The following is a 20323-nucleotide window of genomic DNA, read 5'->3' as shown; positions in this document are numbered from 1 at the left end:
AACTTGGGAAAATATCCCATCTTGGCTGGTGTTGTAAGTCATGGTGGTATAAAAACAGAACTCAAACAGTGCAGCACCATGGTATTTTACAAATATCAGAAACAATAATCTAATGCGGGGGTGGGCAAACTACAGCCCGCGGGCCACATCAGGCCCGTTGGTCTTTTTAATTCGGCCCGCAAAGATTGGTACAGAATTATTGGATCAATGAATGTGGCAGCTCAAACAGGAGATTATTTCATTTTTGGAGCCACTTGAGAATTTTCCTGAGCTGAATGACACAGATTAGCTTTGTGATTTAGCCTTTACTGTGGACGTACTGACACACATGAATGAGCTGCATGTGAAGCTACAAGGGGAAAAAAAAACGTTTTATGCATGAAATGCAAGCAAACATCAGAGCCTTCAAAACCATGCTGGTTTTATTTTCAAAGCAAATGTCACATGAGTTGGATATGTGCTGTTAACAAATGCGTTTTTTTTTTATTTTTTATATATATATGTATTGTATCTTGTGCTTACCAGGCCCGTCCGTCAAATTTTAAAAGTCTGAGCCAAAAAGTTTGCCCACCCCTGATCTATTGTCATGCTCTTTGGTATTATTGGTAACGCTTGTGTGGGGCCACCGTGCAATATTACGTAATGCCGCATTTGGTTGTTGTAGTAACATTTGGGTGACACTGGCCAATTTTAATATTGTGGTGTATTAAAAAAAAGGCAGTTTTCTGTTGCTTGTTTAATTTCAGGGAGGCCATTCCAGCTGGAAAGGTAGGCCATGTTGACACACCCTCACAACCTCTGCGGGGAAACTGTGAACGGGCACCGGTGTTACTCTGGGAGTCAGCCACCTGACCTCACATGCTTGTCTACCTAGCACTCCATCTGTTAACCAATTACTCGCATCGCTGCCTGCCTTCTTGCCTCATCCAGGGCACTACGGTAGTGAAATCAGTCACCCATTACACCTTGGGCAACACAGCAAAAAAAATAAAAAAGTAAAATTAAAATACGTGGCCATCAGCGCACACTAATTTCTGTGCTGTGTGAGTCATGGATGGAGCCAGAAACAGGTACCTCATCAAAAAATGAAAAATTAAAAAAAAAATTACACATACAAACACAGAAGTCTCCCTAACCGTCAAAGTGCACGACGAAACGGCCCCTTCATGTATCGCCCGCACGCACGCTGCACACTAGCAAGAGCGCTGGATTCACTTTTGTGTCTTGCATATCTGACAGTCATCATTCTAATCTCTAATTTAAAAAACAGCCCCCTCAGACAGCGCTTGAGATGCGACGACGTGAACAGGCACGTGCACGCCCACGCACGCGACCCTGATAATGAGGCATCGGGCGACATGAAAACACATCAAACATCAGGATGAGCGAGTGTACGGCGGACAGCACAAAGACCATAAAGCTCTTTGGGCTTCCGTCTCCTTTCCTGAGCAGCATCTCTTTTTACAAAACCAATCTCTTCATAGTTTGTTTTTTTTCTAAACTCCTGACTCACACAGAGCCATTATCTACCACTGGGTCAAGCTCTCGCCTAATCAGTCATGACACAAGCACGTAATAGTCAATCTTTTCAAGCAGAATTGAACCAAACATAATGCCATCCCATTATCTATGGCTGATTATGAGGCAACACATTTGGTTATTAATGGTGGATGCAGGCAGAGTCCACTCAGTCGCTCACTCTCCCACGTAGTCCTGGACCGGATTGTTCCTGACTGACACTCGAAAGAGAAAGTACACCGTGTGGGTTATCTAGTTTATGTACGAGGAGACGGGGAAACATAGAATAAGCTTCCATGTCGTTCGTATTCGGAAAACCGAGGCGACCCTCTTAATATCTTACTCCAGGAGTGAATAACATGAACAGAATTTGTGGAATTGGATTTAAAGTTGCGACTGCGTTCCGCGCCTTGACCTTCTTGTGTTTTGTGAGGTATTGCGGTGGTGCAGCTTTGGGTTTGCCATTGCATGGCAAGGTGATTTTAACGGTTGAGTGTGTCTCGCTGGCAGATTTACATCCCGGCTCTTACTGCTTTTCATTTGTTTAATTCTCAAGCTGGTGTTTATGCGGTTGCTTGGAAAACACCCTCTGCTCGACCTGATACCCGGTGTGCTCTCCTCCGCCGACACATACATGATCCTGAATCTAATACCTGAGTTTTTGGTAATGGTCCAACATCATAACAGATTTGTGAAATGAATAAGCTTAATTCATTCCTGTATCTGAGAGCATATTTTTTTAAATGTGGAAAAACTCAATTTCCTGGCTATGTAAAACCAAATTACTATACACGCTGATTTTTAGAACTCTGGTAAGTTTCCCTGGAACACAATAATACCGCAACAAAAAATGAATGGATGAAAATCATACATAAAAACACAGATTTTGATCAATGTCGCACCTACATGGAAACTAGTATCTATAACCTCTCTCTCCTGCTCATTTCTTGCTTTGGAATTTCTAAATCTGGTCCGTAACACAAAAAAAAATACAAGGCTTTTTCTGTCCTTTTTTTTTTTTTTCTTTGCTGGGTGTGACAAGCTTCAGTGCTGTGATAGGATTGCTGTGAAACAGACCTTTTAGCCTGGAGACAATGGGGCAGGGATTTACCACAAGTGGCTCAATCACACTCATGTCTGGCCAGGGTGTTTATTGTGATCGTGCTGCTTTGCTGCTCTCACTGGACTGGCACCAGCAAAAGAGATTTTTGGCCAAAAGATCACTGCCAGGCCGGGGGACTAATCAAAGCTGTCTTGGACAGGACATAAGCCAGCCCAGCTGTTTGTCCTTCCTGACTCTGACTGAGCTGAGGTCTGTCCTTGTTGTCCTCACATGTTGAGACGGGGATTTCACTCTTCGCATCAGCACTGCATGCCGAGTTCCATCATGTCGGCGGCTAATATGCGCTAACGGACTGAATATATGACACGCTTGGTAATAATTGCGCCATACAGCCAAGAAGTCCACTACAGAATTATAGCTACTGTTTCATTTGAGGCGATAAACCATCTCGGTGACGGTTATATTGCAGCAATTAAATAAAGTTTAATTAATCCAATATCAGTAAGATAAATGTTTCTGCTTAGTGACGTTTTTGAGCAGCGCGCAGTCCACAAATCTCCGCTCCTTTACAGTATTTGCCTTGTAGCTGTATATCCGCTTGACTAAGTTTTGGTGCAATCGTCGCCCCGATTCCGAACAAGGAAAAATAACTTAGAAAGATCTAATTGGCGGGACGGTTAGAACTGATTGGTAATTGTGATTCCCGTAGAGTAGTCACTTGAACAATCTAACCTATTGATTATGTACCGTTCCGTCTCCTTTCTTGAACGTGACAAGCAATTAAGGGTTCATCGCCACTTAACTTGATGTTTGCACAGAGAAACGCCGGGCGTTTCTGTACACTCCCATCACCGGCTAGTGCAGGAAGTCTTAAAGCCCAGACAGCTTAAACCAACCACTGCTTTCCCCTGGTGTTTTCTTGCTCCAGTGGGACCGAAAATGTTTTTTTCCTCTTAACTTTAACACTCTTAACGTTCAGCGGCCGATACAGAAACTCCACGGAGCCAGACGAACAAATATTTCACCCAGTCAATCTCTATCACCTCGCGGACGCCTTGAAATAATTATCGAATCTGACTGATGAGGGCTAAGGGGTCGACATGTTGGCAGACGATTATGTGATCCGTTGACATTTTTCTAAATTAACTGGAGCATGTGGCGAGTAAAAAGCAAATGCAACGCTTGTGGGGAATGTCCTGACCTGCAAGTCCAAAAGCGCACGTTAAGGACATTGTGCACCTATCGAGACATCTTTACCAAAGTCAACAAGGTGCACATTGATAACAGCAGCAGCACCCCTGGGTTTTAATGATACTTAACAAATACATGTGATGAACGAGCAAATGAATCTCTCTCATTACAGCCGTATGAATATTTCACAAAGGTCTCGGCTGAGACTGTGAGAGAAAGTGCAGATATCGCCAGAGCCGGGAAGTGATACTCTCATTGCACTAGATACATTCAAAGTCATCAATTCTTTATGTTTGCAGTACAGTCTTCTGGAGATGGGTCGCATCATATTTTCTTGCAGCTCTTTAAATATTTAATGTAAACACTTATAACAAATTCCCCCCCGAGGCCAATCACACAATGTATGTTTACAGCTATCGGGATATAATAGTAAGTCATCACCTTCATTTTCGCTGTGTCATTCGCGGCCGATACGTATCTTTTATTTTGCCGAACAATATCCTATCAAATTGATTTAAATACCGATGAGTAAAAAAAAATGGGTGACGGTGTTTTTTTTAGTCACTGAAAAATCCAGACTTTACTTCAAAAGAAAGACTTGCGGAGCTGTACTGACTTCATTCCTAATGATCTTCAATGGCTTCCTGACAAGCAGAAGTGAGAACCCGTTTCACTCCTTAGATATGTCAACCCCTTGTTTCTTTCAGATTGACACTTTTTTATTTTTACCTTTTTTTTTTTTGGCAATACAAAGCTAATTACAGGTGGTTACCTTACACAGGTGTAGTGTATGGAGGGCTCCATACAAGGAATGGCCGCTTGCAACCGCAGAATGTGAACGTGCAGCAAACGGGGGCGTCTTCGTGACAAAAGAATGTTTTTCTTTGCTCCAATGTGATTGGGGTTTTCACCGGGAGCTTATGGCATCCATCAAGTTCTCGCATTTCTTGCCGTTGTTTAAATTTGTATTAAAGCGGCATTAGCGTCTCGAGCGAGCGCAAATGCTACACGATGAGGGGATAAGACCAGGATGTAGAGGAGGACATTTAAACATTTAAACATTCATAGCCTGTAATTATTACAGGAAATGTAAATGTTGATCACTGGATCAGCTGCTGAGGAGTCAGTGGGACTTCATGCAACCAAAAGTGTGAGCTTATGTGTGTGTGTGTGTGTGTGCCTGCAGGGAGGAAGGTACAGTTAACTCCAGTAGCTCCTGATCCCATCTCTTCCACTGACAGTTTTCAGCTAGTTTGGCCTCAGAAAAATAAAAAGTAGAAATAGAGACAAAGTGTGCCTGCAGCTGTTTGTAACAACGGCGGGCGCCACCTGAATCGTAGCAAAGGATCCTTTTTGTATCTCTGACAATGAAGACAATCATTCACAGGGTCGATGTCACTACATCTTCCACACTGGAGTCTTAACCCAGACCCAGGGAAACATTTTTGTTTATTTTGATTTACATCGATGGATAAACTACATCCATTTCATCACAGAATTTCATTCGCTTGCTATCCCAGCTGTCATTGGGCGAGAGGCGGGGTTCAGCCTCCTGTCCATTACAGGGTCACATATCGGGACATACAGCCATCCTCTCGATCGTTCATGTCTGGGCAATTCGGGGTCTCCGATGAACCCCCGGCATGTTTTTGGCTCTTTGGGAGGAAACTGGAGAACCTGGAGGAACCCCCTCAGAAAGTCCCCCTATCCAAATCCAATAGAGGACCGTCTGGTTGAGGCGGAAGCGCCAAACACCATGCAATTATGATGTATAAACCCCTGGTTTCAAAAGTTGCTCTTGTTAGACTTACAGCACAGGGTTTTATATATGCATACATATATATATATATATCCATCCAGCCATTGTTTGCTGCTTATCCTGCACTCAGGGTTGCGGGGGATGCTGGAGCCTATTCCAGGTGTCATGGGGCGAGAGGTGGGGTTCACCCTGCACTGGTCGCCTATCAATCACAGGGTCACATATACAGAAAAAACAGCCCACTCAACCACTTCTTCGGGGCAATTTTCCTCTGTTTTTTCCAACTAACCTGCTGTATGTTTTCGAACCGTGGGAGGAAACCGGAGAACCCGGAGGAAACCAACACATACTCTGTATATAAATATATACCCTTTTTTTTTTGAAACAACATCCAGCCACTTCCTGCTCATCTAAAACACCAGGAGAAGTCTGGTAAGCATAGCAGGTCCATTCAAAAAACTCCATTCTCTGTGTTAGTGCGGTTGAGGATATTTGTGACATCACAAATCATGTCCCTCACCTCCATCCCAGAATTCTGATGACCACCAGGAGACTCTGATCAACAGATGGGGGGGGGGAAACAAAAAAACCCTGCACATAAATCAGTCAGCGGAGCAACACCAGGTACACTTTTGGAGCCGAGAGAAAATAACATTCTAGACCTCCTGGTGTCTTCAGTGACTTCAGATCCTCGTGTTTTATTTTCTTCTTCTCAACACTTGAACACTGACTAAAATGCGCATATTTGACTTGTTGGTTCGTCGCCCACCACGTCCTTATGTCAATGTTGTTTTGCAAAGATCTGCAATCTGTCCTCTTGGCCCTTTTTGCTAAATCCACGCCGACGTAGACATACAAAAGCTGGGGCCGTGCGTGGCGCCGAGTCTACACACAACTTCCAGAAATAACAAGTGTCGTCGTGTCCGGTTCCGGTGCCCGGTGGCCCTCCGCGGTCACCGGCCCCGGACCCCTGCCAGTGCGCACACCGTCTTGACTGAAAGCTTTTCTGGGTCAAACAATTTACCGCCCTTCACTTCGGTTTGCGACTGTCACATCGCCGCTCCTCATTTCTCACCAAACGGGCAGCATTTTTTTTCTCCCTCTCTCTCTCTCTCTCTTTTTTTTCTCCCGCGTCACGCACCATGGCGCCGCACGCCACGCATCCTCTCCCCCGTTCAAAACCGGTCTGTTACGCGCAGCGACAACACACACGCATGCACATGCATGCACACACATACAGATCCTGCAAACAAACTGCCTGTGCTGTCGTTCATTCGACGTTGTCCGTCGGCCTGCAGGGTTTTGCAGGGGGAGCCCCTTCTTTGTGCGTGATATTTGAGGATTAAAAAAAAAAAAAAAAATTGTAAAAATTATAAAAAAAAAAAAAAAAGGCAACCAGTGAGGTGGCACAACTCACGGAGATCTGATACTTTTATGCTGCTGGTTTTCATCTCAAAACACAAGCTGGACAGTTAAAAAAATCCATAGATTTATGTCAATTCTGGCACCTGTCACATCTGAATTCTCGGAACCCCCCCCAACCTACCCCAAAATCCCCAAACCCCGCTCGGGTGAGCTTTCCGGATCACCGGACCCGCTTCTCTGCAATGAACTTTCCGGTAAACGTCCCCTCCTTTGTTTACAAGACCGTGGCGTAAATCCACGCATCCACGGTACGCCTACTTAATTCCGCCAGGCATTTTTAATATGTTAAACAATATGACACAATAATCCCCACCGACAGCCTTCTTTCTGAGCCTCACACGCCGTTTTCCCACCCTAAATCCCTGCAAATTCACACATTTTCAAGAAAAGCCACTCCACCGGTAATAAGTTAGAGGAGTGGAGGGTAAAAAAAAAGTGCTTAATATGACAGCAAACCTGCAAGTATTCGAACCCGGGACCTTACCTCGCAGGGCACGGCTGCTAACATCACAAGTAGGAACATGGCACTGAAGAGATGCATCCCGCTCGGAATGGCAGCGACGGCGGTTTCCGCAGCTCTCCGGCCGCTCCTGGACCTCACCGGGGCGGCTTCTACGCGCGGGGGTCGGCGAAGCTGTGTCGGCTGTGCGCCACCAACCGCATCACCGGGACGCACCACGGAAACCACCTCCGGTTCCGTGGCGCGGAGACGTGCGTGTGTGTCAGCTGAGAACGCACAGATCGCCCGGTGCAGAGAGAGACCCCCTTCCTCCTCCTCCTCCTCCTCCTCCTCCTTCACACACACACGCACACACACACACACACACACCAGGACACCGGAGACGGTCCACAGTCCGCCCCTCTGTCCTGCTCAATGATTGCGACTGATCGAGCCGAGCAGAGCCGATGAGAGCCGAGCAGAGCCGAAGAGAGCCGGGGGAGTCGCAGGGGTTGCAAGGTGAATGATGCGCTTGCACGGCGCGGACGCTGGGAGCAGCACGGAGGTTCGCTCTAAGTCCGGTCCGAGAAGTATCACTCTTTGTCGGAGCAGAGCCTGGAGGCGTGCGTGTACGCGTGCACGCCTTACAGAGAGATTGCATTGATGGATAGATGGACAGATAGACGGGGCGAACGTCGCTTTGCAGATCTTCTCCTCCACAAAATGTCACCACGTCTGCAGATAAGAGAAGGAGGTGACATTTACCGTCTTCCTCGGGCGGGAGGCTCATTTGTGTTTTAAAAAAAAGAAAGAAAGAAAGAAAAGAGCCTGCATGCATTGTGAAAGGTTAATATAGTGGCGGCCGGATCCGGATTGATGGCATTATTCCGCACTTAAGTCATTGGGGTGTTGAGTCTGAGGGTGAACTACAAAGATGGTGACAAAGGATGGAGATAAACTGGCTGTAAATTATGGCCATAATCACACAAGCACTTTTCCAGCCAGGTGAGCTACCATGAAAGTGTGTGTGTGTGTGTAAGCTGTCTCCCAGTGATTGGATGGTAAGCAATGAACCCCCACCACCACCACCACCACCACCACCTCCACACACACACACACACACACACACACCCCTTGCTCTCCTGACAGGCTGTTTGTGGATTCGAGCGCTCCTGAATAGGGTATGAATAATATCAGAGGCTGAGCTGCCCATTTTTAGTTTCAACCCCCCCCCCAACCCCACCCAGAAATAAAGTGTCTGGGCTTGAATCGGGGAGAAAAATACAACTCTAATTGTAATGTCACCCCCGGCGATGAAAGCCTTCACGATCGGACAGTGTTACGACCCCTCATACAAATCTGATATTAAACACCTCCCCTGTTATTACACACCTCTCCTCCAAGAGTGTGTTCCTGTTGTCTTCCCTCCGTATTCAAAATGGAGAAGCACAACTCACTGTATTTAAAAATAGCCAGAGCAGATCCATTGTTCATCAAGTGACAGCTCATATTGTCTATAAAAATACCACAGAGTGCAGCCTGAAAATACAATAAGCACATTCATTTGAAAATAAAAACCTTCCTTAGAATATAAATGCTGATCCCTAGTTTATAAGGTAGGAGTGAAGTGAAGTGGGATTTATAGTGCCAGGTTCACAGATGCTGAGAGTAGATGTGAGGACATGTGATAAAACACACCAAAGTGAGATATGGGACAAGCGCAATACAGAGAGCCCGAATTTTTCGGAAGGCGGTAAAATATTCTCAAGCGAATACCCGGATTTACAAATTAGACAAATACAAATTGCACCATGCAAGAAATGAGGAGAAGACGGTGAGGTGAAGTGAAGCGACGTTAGTCAAAGTCTGTCCTGCCGAACAACAAAACTGCAAATGAAGTACATTTTATTCATGCACTTGTACTCCTAGTAAACCCCGCACAGTTCTTTGCACAATCCTCACCCCCTCCCTTGTTTGATTTAGTGTAGGGTTGACATTCTCCACCCCTGCTGCTGCCCTTAGTAGCATGGTGCACACCCCTCTATTTTCCCAGCAGGAATAACTACACGGAGGTGAAATGAGTAACTGGAGGAACAAGCGATGGGGGTTCTATGCAAGACAGGAAAAGATGAAAAAAAAAATCTTCTATTCCGTTTTCATTTACACCAGTTATTGTATTTTACCGCACCGTCCAGTACCTTGTTTCAGATGCGTACAGTGGAGCGCGAGGCTGAGAATAATGGAGAAACCCAAGCCTGCCAGGGTGGGTGAGCATGATGTTGAGTCACCAGCTGGAGTCACAGTGCCAGTGTGTTCCACAGTCATATTAAGAAAATATACTCGAGCAACCGACTCCTATCCTCTTATGGCGGTTTTCTTCCACCTCCATCATGAGACACTCTTAAAAGACCTGGAGTACCGTGGGGGCTGCGTGAATGAGTATCGAGGTGAGCGCGGACAAAGAATGACCCATTTGTCTAATATGCATTATTTCATCTTTTTGAACTTTAACGTCCTTGAGCGAGAACTAGAATGCCAAGAGAAACAGAAAAAATAAACCTTCGGGGCTTCTGTGTGTCCTTTCAGGCAGACATAATTCTCTCACTTCTAATCACTTTAACATGCGCCTGCATTGTGCCGCGCAGATGCGGCACTAAAATCAATTTTTGACCATTTTTATTCTGCAGTGTAAACCTGTGACCATCTCTTGAACTTTCATTACATCCCCCTTGTCACCTTCTTAACTCACACATAGTGACAGACACTATTTGGTCATGCACTTCTATAAAAACACATTGTAGATCCATCCAAGGTCCTCTACTGTATTTACACATAGTCTATTGTTGAAAAATGGTATCCGGTTCGCAACGGCTTGTACTGTATGCTTGCCTGCACCACTGACTGTAACCGGCTCCATTGACAGGTGTTACAATTTAGCCTACTGTCATATGCAGACATGCTCCGTTGCATATACAGCGAATGTGTACATTTGTATAATTTGAGAAATATCTTGCTTCTCAGTACTACAGAACGGAAATGTCATTGTCAAAAGCTCATAATATAGTAGTTCACAGCTCCTGTCAGCGCTCACGCTGCATCAACTTACCTGAAAATAAAACTCACCGTGCCGTTCGATATAAATAGTTTCGGTTATGAAAGATCTTTAAGACATTTTGTTTTAAACAAAATGTTTTGCTCGATGGGATCACCATTGATGCTGGCACTGGAGCGCACGTAAGGATACCACTTGTAGTACCAATATAAAAAAATACCGTAACGAGGCCTTGAACCTTGTGAGCCACTGGATTCTTGTCTGCTCGTCTGCCTGGGAGCTTTGCGGCTGCCAGAAAGCCGTGTTATATGGAAAATAAAGTTGAAAGTGACAGTGCAACATACAATAAAGTATGCTTTCATTTGAAACCTTGTAAAAAAAATAAAAAAAAATCAATAAATAGATACAAGAGGTTCACGTAATAAAGCTATTTAGCATATGGGATGCTATCAATCTAAAGCAAACAAGCTATTAATTGGTTAGCACAACAACTGGAAGTTTATTAGCTGGGGACTTTTGACAGGGTTGTTCCAGAAAAAAAAACAACAACAACCCAAGAGCAAAACACAAATCTGACTACGGCTGTTTCACGAGTGCGCGGAGGCAGCCTGAAGGGCTGAGGCTCAAACATGGGACATGGTGAATGATAAAAATGATTTTTGAAAATTGCAAGTGCAAACCTTTTGAGTGTGAGCAGAGGCTATTTGGGCACAAGGTCCTGGGTTTGAGTGAGAACATCCCGCGCTTTGAAAGTGAAATAAATAAAAATATGTTACTCGACTGAAGAAAAGATAATAACCCCTCGCTTCTGTACTTCCTGTTCCTGCGTTTGTGTCACTAAAATGTTATTGGCACTGGGACATATCTACTATTTTGAGATGGCCTGCAGATATTCTTCCACAACAGACAGCACCATCTTGCTGCTGCCGTGTATGTGCATGCATGTGTGTGTGTGTGTGTGTGTGTGTGTGTGTGTGTGTGTGTGTGTGTGTGTGTGCATGTGTTGTCCCATTGCCTACAGTTGCACTGCTTGTCAAAAACTAGATCCGCTAAGCCTGAAAACACAAATATTCAGACAAGAGTATTTTCATTGAGTGACCATGCCAAGCCTATCATTTTATAGATTTTACATTTCCTGGAGTTGGTTTCTCTTCAAATAATTGAAAAGCAACAACAGTTTTGAGTGCACCCAGTGTAAAACGTCGAGCTGGAGACAGAAAAGTTTTCGATATGAGGCATGAGGACAGGTCCAGAGAGTGACTTGATTGTAGATCATACACACAGACACACAGATTCACACACGCACACACACACACACACACACACACACACACACACACACACACAGACTTTTTAATTGGATCTTGAGAGGCCTGAGTACATTGGAGTCTGTCCGAGAAGAGCCTGCAGTTGGTATTGATCTTCGTAACGCTGCCGCCGCCGCCGCCATGTTTGCACAGTTGTTATGCAATAGGAGTGAAAGACCTAATGCACCTGAAATTTACTCAGAATGTTGAATCTACTGTAGGTCTTCAGTTTGGCACGGGTGGTTTTATTGAGCTGATGGTGAGGTTAGTGCTCTCTAATCACAGTAATCATGTGCACTAAAAGCACTTCACCGCGGCATCAACATATCAAAAAATGAACTGCTGAAGAATTGTTAACACACCATACGCAACGGTCTAACAAATGGGGAGATGTGTGAACAGCGGGGTTAGACATTTTCACCTCATTCAGCCTTCATACTGCCAAATGCTCTGACACACTTGCTGTAAATCTGTTTTTTAAAAATTACATCATTCAAATGTAATACTGGCAAAAGCTTGCTGAAAGGGGGGTCAATGCGGTGCTCCGCCCGTGGCAGCATTGTGAAAAAGCTATTATACTTATAACAGAATTGTCAACTTTAAGAGTTTAACTTGACATGTCAGTGTTAAGAGAAGAAAGTGCTATAATTCTTATCTCCTCTCACAGAGATAAGGGTAAGCCCTCCATATTTCCATCCACATTCCTTAAAATAATGCAGAACATGTTGGAGATGATGTTCAACCAGCGATTAGGTCAGAAGGTTGGCGGTGCTTGGTTGTCATAGCAATGCTCACCCAAGAGATCGGGGAGGGTGGGGTGTGAAGCCCTCAATGACTGCCTGAAGATGAAATTAAACTCAGCTTTTCACACCCTCTTGGACTCTCTGGCGGTGCTACCTGCGTGTAACCAGGGCAACCGGGGCAAGGACATCTCAGGTTCAGCTGGGACACTGTCAGGCTTTGTCGGCCCCACATCCAATAATTCGACAGATTCCATCAATCATTATTTAAGCGCGTGGTCTGATAGACTGTCCATGTTGCTGAACCGAGACAAAACTATTTCCCTGTACTTGCGTACCATGAGGAAGAACAGAGCGGCAGATACATTGAGACGGTCCGTCAAGAAAAGAAGTCTCCTAGCGCACATCCATCATCTTCATCCATCCTCTTTCCCCTCCGCTTCTGATTTCTCACAGTATGTGCGGTAAGACGCTCTCAGGGATGCAGAATGCGGGCTCTGTTTTTGCTTAATTGCATGAAAAAATGACACTTAATGGGGGAGGAAATAAATACGAAGGATCCGCAGTCAAAACCGGCCACAGTGATATACAGGACTGTCTCCGAAAATTAGAATATTGTGATAAAGTTCTTTATCTTCTGTAAATTAATTACAAAAACAAAAATGTCATACATTCTGGATTCATTACAAATCAACTGAAATATTGCAAGCCTTTTATTATTTTAATATTGCTGATTATGGCTCACATCCGAAAGAAAACTCAAAAATCCTATCTCAAAATATTAGGATATCATGACAAAGTAATTTTTGTTTTTTTTAATCGCATTACAGAAGATAAAGAATTTTATCACAATATTCTAATTTTCTTAGACAGTCCTGTAACCAGCAGTTGTTGTTGACATTTTGTTGTTCTGCTTCATTGAAAAATTAGAAGTTGCTTTTCATCTAGTTTTTTTTCCCACGTTTAACCACAGAGAGGTGTAAAGTTCGTCAGATTAACTCTCACGTCCAGATGTCTCTGGAGTGTGTGTTTGTGTGTGTGTGAGAGTGCGCGTGCATCTCAGAAGCACTCCAGAGGCAGAGTTTTGATGTAGGTCTGGCTAGAAAGGGTACGACCAGACTCTCCTTTCGGAAAAGTCACAGCAGATATCATCCTGGAAATAACCGGCAACAACCCCGCCGGCACAGCCTCTCCTCCCAGAGGACCGCCGCTGGAAATGTCGGTTGATTGGAATTGATTGTGATTCCGAAAACATGCAAGTAAGGTTGTAATCTGATATACTGAATTAACCTTAAAAAGAGAGGGGAGTGTGAAAAATGAGGAAATATTTACCTGTCATGTTCCATGAGTCAGTAATAAGGAAGGGCAAGAGGTAATTAAAAACATAAATGGAGCTGCTTGCGTGTTCCAGACATAGATATAAGTAGTGCTTCTTTCCACGCCGGCCTCCGAGATGTCCGTGTCCGTCGTGAATCCCGGCGTACGTGCGCATACCGTACATCCGCATTTGAAAATGCTCACATTCAAAAGGAGAGCATGACAGCGAGCGGGAGATGAAGAGTCAGACACACGTCGGATAGAAGAATACTTTTGCATAATTAAGCAGATAGAAGTGATTACGGCAGCTTAGCTACAGAGCACGAACTGAGCACATTCAGCCTCATTATGAAGTTAAAGACTCCAAACTGTCACTGACGGCTTAATTAAAGTTCAGCGGCAGAACAAATGCTTTGGAGCTCTAATGGCAGTTCACAAACCTTCTCCAAAAAGCACGAACTATCATCAGAGAAGGTGCTTTCCTTCGTCTCCGGTGTTGCTTTACTTGTTTCATTGTTCCCCAGAGATTAAGCTTTTGGATACCGCTGTGATTGATCTCGCACATGAGGAACGGAGAGGAAAGAATTAATTTTTTTTTTTTTTAAAGATCTCGCCTTTATCCGTTCTATATGACATCTTTCAGGTGCAGATTGAAGTTTTCTCCCAGCCTCCATGCCTCACTGCTGGGCTTCACGGCGAGAGGCCAGCGGGCAGCTGTGTGTTGACTCAGCACTTTTTGGAAGTTAGAATCCAAGGCCGGGCACAGGGGCGTCTTTTTTTTTTTTTTTTTCTTTTTAGTTTGCTTTTGCATTATTGAAACGGGGCTACATCAAACATGGAACTGGATACAGCCGCCAGGCAGCATCAGATTTGATGAATCAATATATTGCAGTGTAACCGCTAAGGTTTTTCCTGCAGAAAAAGTGCAAGGCGACCTCCCTCGTCACATTTTGAGCTGCCTGGAGCTTTCAGCGGACATCTTTCAGGAAATCTCTTTCAGTTCTCTTGGAAACTGTATTTCTGCAAAACCTGTCAGTCAGGGTTGACGGCAAGCTGCGCTATTAGTTGTCCATCATCTTTTCCACTCCTCGCTGAGTGCTTGGCGCTCATTTGTGACTCCTCTCTGTAATGTCCGCGCCGATGTCCTTCCTCAGCGCGTGGGAGCAAACAATCTGTGAGGTTCGGCTTTGAAAAACGTACATCAGTGAAATACAGCATCAAACATGGTCAAATGGAAGCCAGTACTTGAAATAACCAAGGTGTCAAGGTTAAAAGGATGAATGGAAATTGATCCATGTATGCATGCATGCATGCGTGCGTGTATGGATATAAACCTTTAGTTTCGAGCCAGGTAAAATCCTGCACGCCTGAGAAAGTATTCATTGCAACTCTTGGATATTCAATTTCACATGCACACGTGTGACAACCCAAACACACAAAATACATATATGGATACCAGAAGCAGTGGGTCTCCTCCCCCTGAAGGCCTTCATTAGATAAAGGGAAAACAGCTCTTTCCCGAGCTGCAGTGCAATTATTCAGTGTATTCAAGCATGTCTCTGTGTAACAAAGCAAATTGCTTTTTTGGTTTGCTGTTCCTGATATAGATAGTGCTTTCAAAATCTGAGGGGAAGCCTCGCGCCACTGCTCTCGACGCTGCAAGAGATACCGGCAGTTATTTACCCCACTGTGATCGCTTGTGTTTACAGATGACTTTATGCATGCCTGTATGCTGTGAATTTGAGTGCTGATAGCATGTTTTTTTTTTTTTTTTGTCGTTTGTTCTTTGCCATACATTGCGGTATGTGATGATCCGTCAGTTCCTTTCCTTACTGCATTTTCATGATATCAGGCTTGATTGATAGAGGCCAGTTGTGACATAGTAACGGTTATGGCCCTTATGGAGTACCATGATGCCCTGCAGCACTACATAAACAATCAGTCAGCGCTGTGCAAACTGACACTGTGGCACCTACTTAAATGACGCTGTGCACCATGCATCAGAATTCTGTGTTAGTTTATGAGGGTTATTTTTTTCTTTTTTCTTTTGATGATTGTACAAAATCATTCAAATGGCAATTTAGAGTCAGGAAAGCATGGGCTGGACTGGTAACATCAGAGAAAGCTTGGTCTAATGTAGCCCCCTTGCAATAAATAGGAAGATTAAATATGGAAGAAGTAATTGTAATTCATGAATCCACCTACATCATGAATGTTTGTTATTACACCAGTGCTTTTTATTCCTGTTCTGCTCAAGAAAATCCATTAATATACAACGAGGACAGCGCACAAGTAACAAAACTAACACTAAAACCTGAACGTTTAGATTTGCGTTTGTGGTAAAAAACAGGATATCCCTCAGGCCCGGGCCATAATGTGATGACATCTGTATGAAAGTGGCCGGCGAAATACATGGCCGCTTTCTCAGGATTGACAGATGATTATCCCTCCCTTCATGTTCGGGTGAGTGAGAGGGCTGTTCGTGGCCAGTGAGTCCTTATTTATCCTTTCCTTGTTCCCTCCAGTATGGTCCCAATCAATATCCAGGGACTTGGAGCGAAAGAAGGAGACAGAGGACAAGTCATCTGAAAAGAGGTAAATGGAAAGTGTACAAGGACAGGACAGAGCTGAGAGCAAAGATTTATTTTTGTTGCCTGTCAGTTTCCAGCCACACACAGTGTACATGCTTTGAAATGGTCTTTGTGATTATGGGGGGACGCCCATCGATTTTGCAGTGATCGTTTCGAAGTCCGATATTTACGAGCCGAATATTCGAGGCGAATGTTTTTACCCCACGATTACGAGTGCACGTTGGGTTTTCTAAAGCAGCCAAGAAATGATACTCCTCGGTCAGAAGGTTTCTTTCTCATTTTCATTTTTCTTTCCTCTTGTCAAATGCTCCTCCCCGTTTTTTTTTTTTCCGTACGGGGCGACAGGAGGGGAGATGCTGTATCTGTTCCTCCAAGCTGATGCAGTGCTGGTGCTGTATTTTGTAAGCGGGTGCTCAAAGTCCAGGTTCTTTACCCGTCTATTTAGGTGGAAGATATCGACTGTCGTCTGGTGTCCCACCACCGAGAAACCCAGGAAGCACTTCGGTCACCTCGACGTGTCCAAACAGCTACTACGTTACCATAGAGATATGTTGTCGTCATGCCGACAAACAGGCCGATATGGAACATGAAAAAACAATAGATAAGGCGAGAGCGACCCGACTCCTGAGACTTTCCCGTCGCGGTATGTGATGGTCCGCCGGTTCCCCTGACAAACTGTGTCTGTTCGACGCTGTGACATACAGTCGCTGGAAGAAGCGTTCATGCTATTGAGTTGGCTCAGCATGAAAGCAGCAGACAGAAAGAGCCTATAGAGATAGAGTTTTACACTTTGAGGAGGAAAGGAAGAGGACGATATTTGGCATGAAGCTAAAGGCAGAAGAGAGGGATTTCATGCACTGGTTCTGCAGTGCTGTTTCCACTCATAAGCAATCTGAAGAACCCTGCATGAGCACTTCAAAATACTTGTGATTTATACCCGTCAGTGCTGTCCATATGTGCCCGGAATATGTGATGAACTCCGCGCTGATGTGGCTCTACTACTGCCGGCGTCGGGGCGGAGAAAATGAGTGCGAGAGAATAATTATAAAAGAGGCACAAAGGGCACAAATAAAAAAATAAATTAAAGAAAAAAAAAAAAAGCAATTGACAGGATGAACGAGAGCAAGAGACAAAGTGATAAGAGGGACAAAAGGTTATATGAACATGGAGTGACAATTGACTGAGAGATGCTAAAACCGGATAACAAATAGAGAAAAAGGGAGGGAATGAGGGTGAGAGATAAAAAGAAAAGTGAGCCCGATGACTGTTTGGCTCGGCGGAAGCCACTGACCACTCTAATTATCCTCTATTTTCCTCAAACATGTCTGAGGCATTGTGAGTCCCCTTAGACACAAGACGCACCTCATTTTCTTTGAGATCCAATTCCACTCCATCCTTCTCTGTCTTTTACATATAAAACACTTTCTTCAATTATTCCACCAATGTCATATCTGTATTATTTGACGCCTTCGCCTATTCAGAGTGACTACTCATTTCGCCCCACTCCAGTGTGACTAGAATCAATCCCAGGCTCATTCCAAGATAGGCGGCGAAAATGTATGTGTGTGTGTGCACCCTGTGTGTATAGTTGTTTGTTGAGTATGATTGAAGAAAAGATACGGAGAGAGATTGGAGAAAGCGGGAGACCGGCAGAGAGAGGGTAATATAATTTAAGATGAGTATGGTAAGGAGTGTGCAAATGCAGACGTGTGTGTCAAGGCTAAGGTCAAGCAAGTAGGCATTTCGAAGCGTGTATTGGATGTAATGGACGTCTTTCCGTCTTCTGTTTTATTCCTGTTGTGTAGGATGTTAAGTACTACAACTGCGGATTCTGTGACGATGGGTGATCAGAGAGCGAGCGCTCTCGGGTTCAAACCCTCCGCTTATGCAGAATCATGAAAAATTTCCTTCATGCCCTGTCTAGGCCCTTAATAGAGTCTGCACCTGCAGCATTCGCTATATCCTCCTCACGCCCTGAGCTCTGTGCTTAGGTCAACACCCGGCACCCTGGGTCTTCCATGGTTATATATATGCTCATAAAGTCTGGGATGATGAGACGTGACCGGAGTTGCATTTTCGGGAAACTTAGTTTTATATTGGATTAGCTCCCCGCGGAGTTTCTCGCTGATGTGTGGAGAACGGTGCGTATATGAACAGGAAGGAAGGTCACATCAGGAACACGTTCATGAGCTCCCGGTCATAAACATTGTCACTAAACAGGTTGCAAGAGACTTTTGTTTTGGTCTTTATCTATCTTGAGGAATTTTGATGTGTCCTCTCACTAACCTCAAGATGCTTTAGAATTGAAAGAGTCCCTTCGTGGAGTTTCTGACTGAAAGCTAGGAAGAGAAGTGGAAACGGAACCGGCTAAGACATCGCGCTTTAGCTGTCAAATGCTATCAAAAATACAGGAAGATCCCTTTCAAAGTTAGCTTTTTCATAAACATCACCACCCAACCTGTTTGGGGGAGATAGTTTTATCTTGAGGAATATCAGGTGACAAAAGCCCGGCCGTTCAGCCAATATACCAGTCCTAAATGTTCTCTCCCATTTTGGATTGCTTGTTTAAAAATGTTTTGATTAATCTATTTGTTTATTTTAATTCCATCTTTTCACGTAATCACAGCGGGTTCTCATTGTTTACATCAACCATAAGCTATAGCTTCTCATCCACAGTGGCAGGGTTCGGCCCTATTTGCTGTAAAGGTCCCTAATTTTAGATGGAAATCGTTCAAACAAACACACACATTAGTGTAATATAGGAAGAGCTTGTATTGTGTACATTTCTACATTACATACAATGGAAAAGGACAAAACCGTAGAGGAAGAAATCCCAGGTTCCTCGCTTTGTTGATTTTTGAAATCTCCTTCCTTCGGTACGGAATGCATCATGAATTAATCCACGGGTCTTTATACAATAACCACCTAGCATGTTTCAAATTTAAATGAGTTGCCTACGGGATGGTTTCCACCACCTTTGGGAGTCAACCAAAGAGATAATTTGTCTCCTCGCTTTATTTGCTGTACATTAATGATCTAGCATGAGCTATTAAGTCATTAAATCACTGTGTGGTGTGTGGGAAAGCAACCACGATGACAATACGTTTTATGAAGATGATGGTTTGGCGCCAGAAAATGGCCAAGATATGCAAAATCTTTGGCTGGCTGTTAGCAATACTGACTGATGTTACACTTTAGAAGGTCTCTTACTGGTATTATTAAATATCAGTGCATTTTGGTGACAGTTAGGTTCTCCTTAAGTCCTATAGATATGTATGTCTTTATGTTGATGTATATGGATTTTGCTTGAGATGCATTAGTCTTATCTGAGTCAGCAGATAGAGTCCTTGGGGGAGTTTTAACGCGATGACAAATGAGCATGATATATTTTGTATATACAAGACGTACACCAAGCCCTTAGATTAGAGAATATGCGCATTATTAAATTACAGGAGATTGTGTTTCGTGAGGTCAAATTCAACTGGCATAAAACATTTTTATGAAATGAGATCTGTGTACCAACTGTGAAACATTATTTTTTATCATGAAAATTATGTCCTGTTTAATTTGTCACCTATGCCAGTGGGTGAGAAGTCAGTTCAGGTCAGGTTTACCTGCGCGTAGCCAAAGGGAAATGGTGAATATTTCTAAAGTGCAATAGACACATGCCTGAATGTTTGGCATTACGGTTATTTCACATATTTTCTCATGGCAAGGATGGATCTCGAATGCTCAGTTGGTGTTGCAGGGGTGACCGCAGTCTGCTCTTTCAGACGTTCCATTGAATGTACTTTTCTTGGTAGTAAATGTGATATTTACCTGAAAATACCCAGCATTTTTTTTTTTTACCTGTGAATAGATTCCATGGATAACTCGCAAGAACAGAAGAGCTCACCAAAATCAACACATTTCACGCCATAT

General features: G+C 44.0%; 1 protein-coding gene across 1 annotated transcript in view; it reads right to left on the bottom strand.

Moving 5' to 3' along the window:
- Positions 1–7627, bottom strand: part of olfm2a (olfactomedin 2a) — a 48021-nt gene extending 40394 nt beyond the window's left edge. Inside the window, exon 1 of the mRNA XM_086175650.1 lies at positions 7441–7627. Coding sequence (XP_086031776.1) covers positions 7441–7497 — 57 coding nt within the window. The 5' untranslated portion in view covers positions 7498–7627. The remainder of the gene's footprint in view (positions 1–7440) is intronic.
- Between the last annotated feature and the right edge of the window lie 12696 nt (positions 7628–20323).

Source organism: Fistularia commersonii, chromosome 28 (genome assembly GCF_037954325.1).
Source record: "Fistularia commersonii isolate RoL2024-O1a breed Wild chromosome 28, RoL_Fcom_v1.0, whole genome shotgun sequence".
NCBI classification, from domain to species: Eukaryota; Metazoa; Chordata; class Actinopteri; order Syngnathiformes; family Fistulariidae; genus Fistularia; species Fistularia commersonii.
The sequence above is the reverse complement of the archived record's forward strand: the minus strand, read 5'-3'. Positions and strand labels throughout refer to the sequence as shown.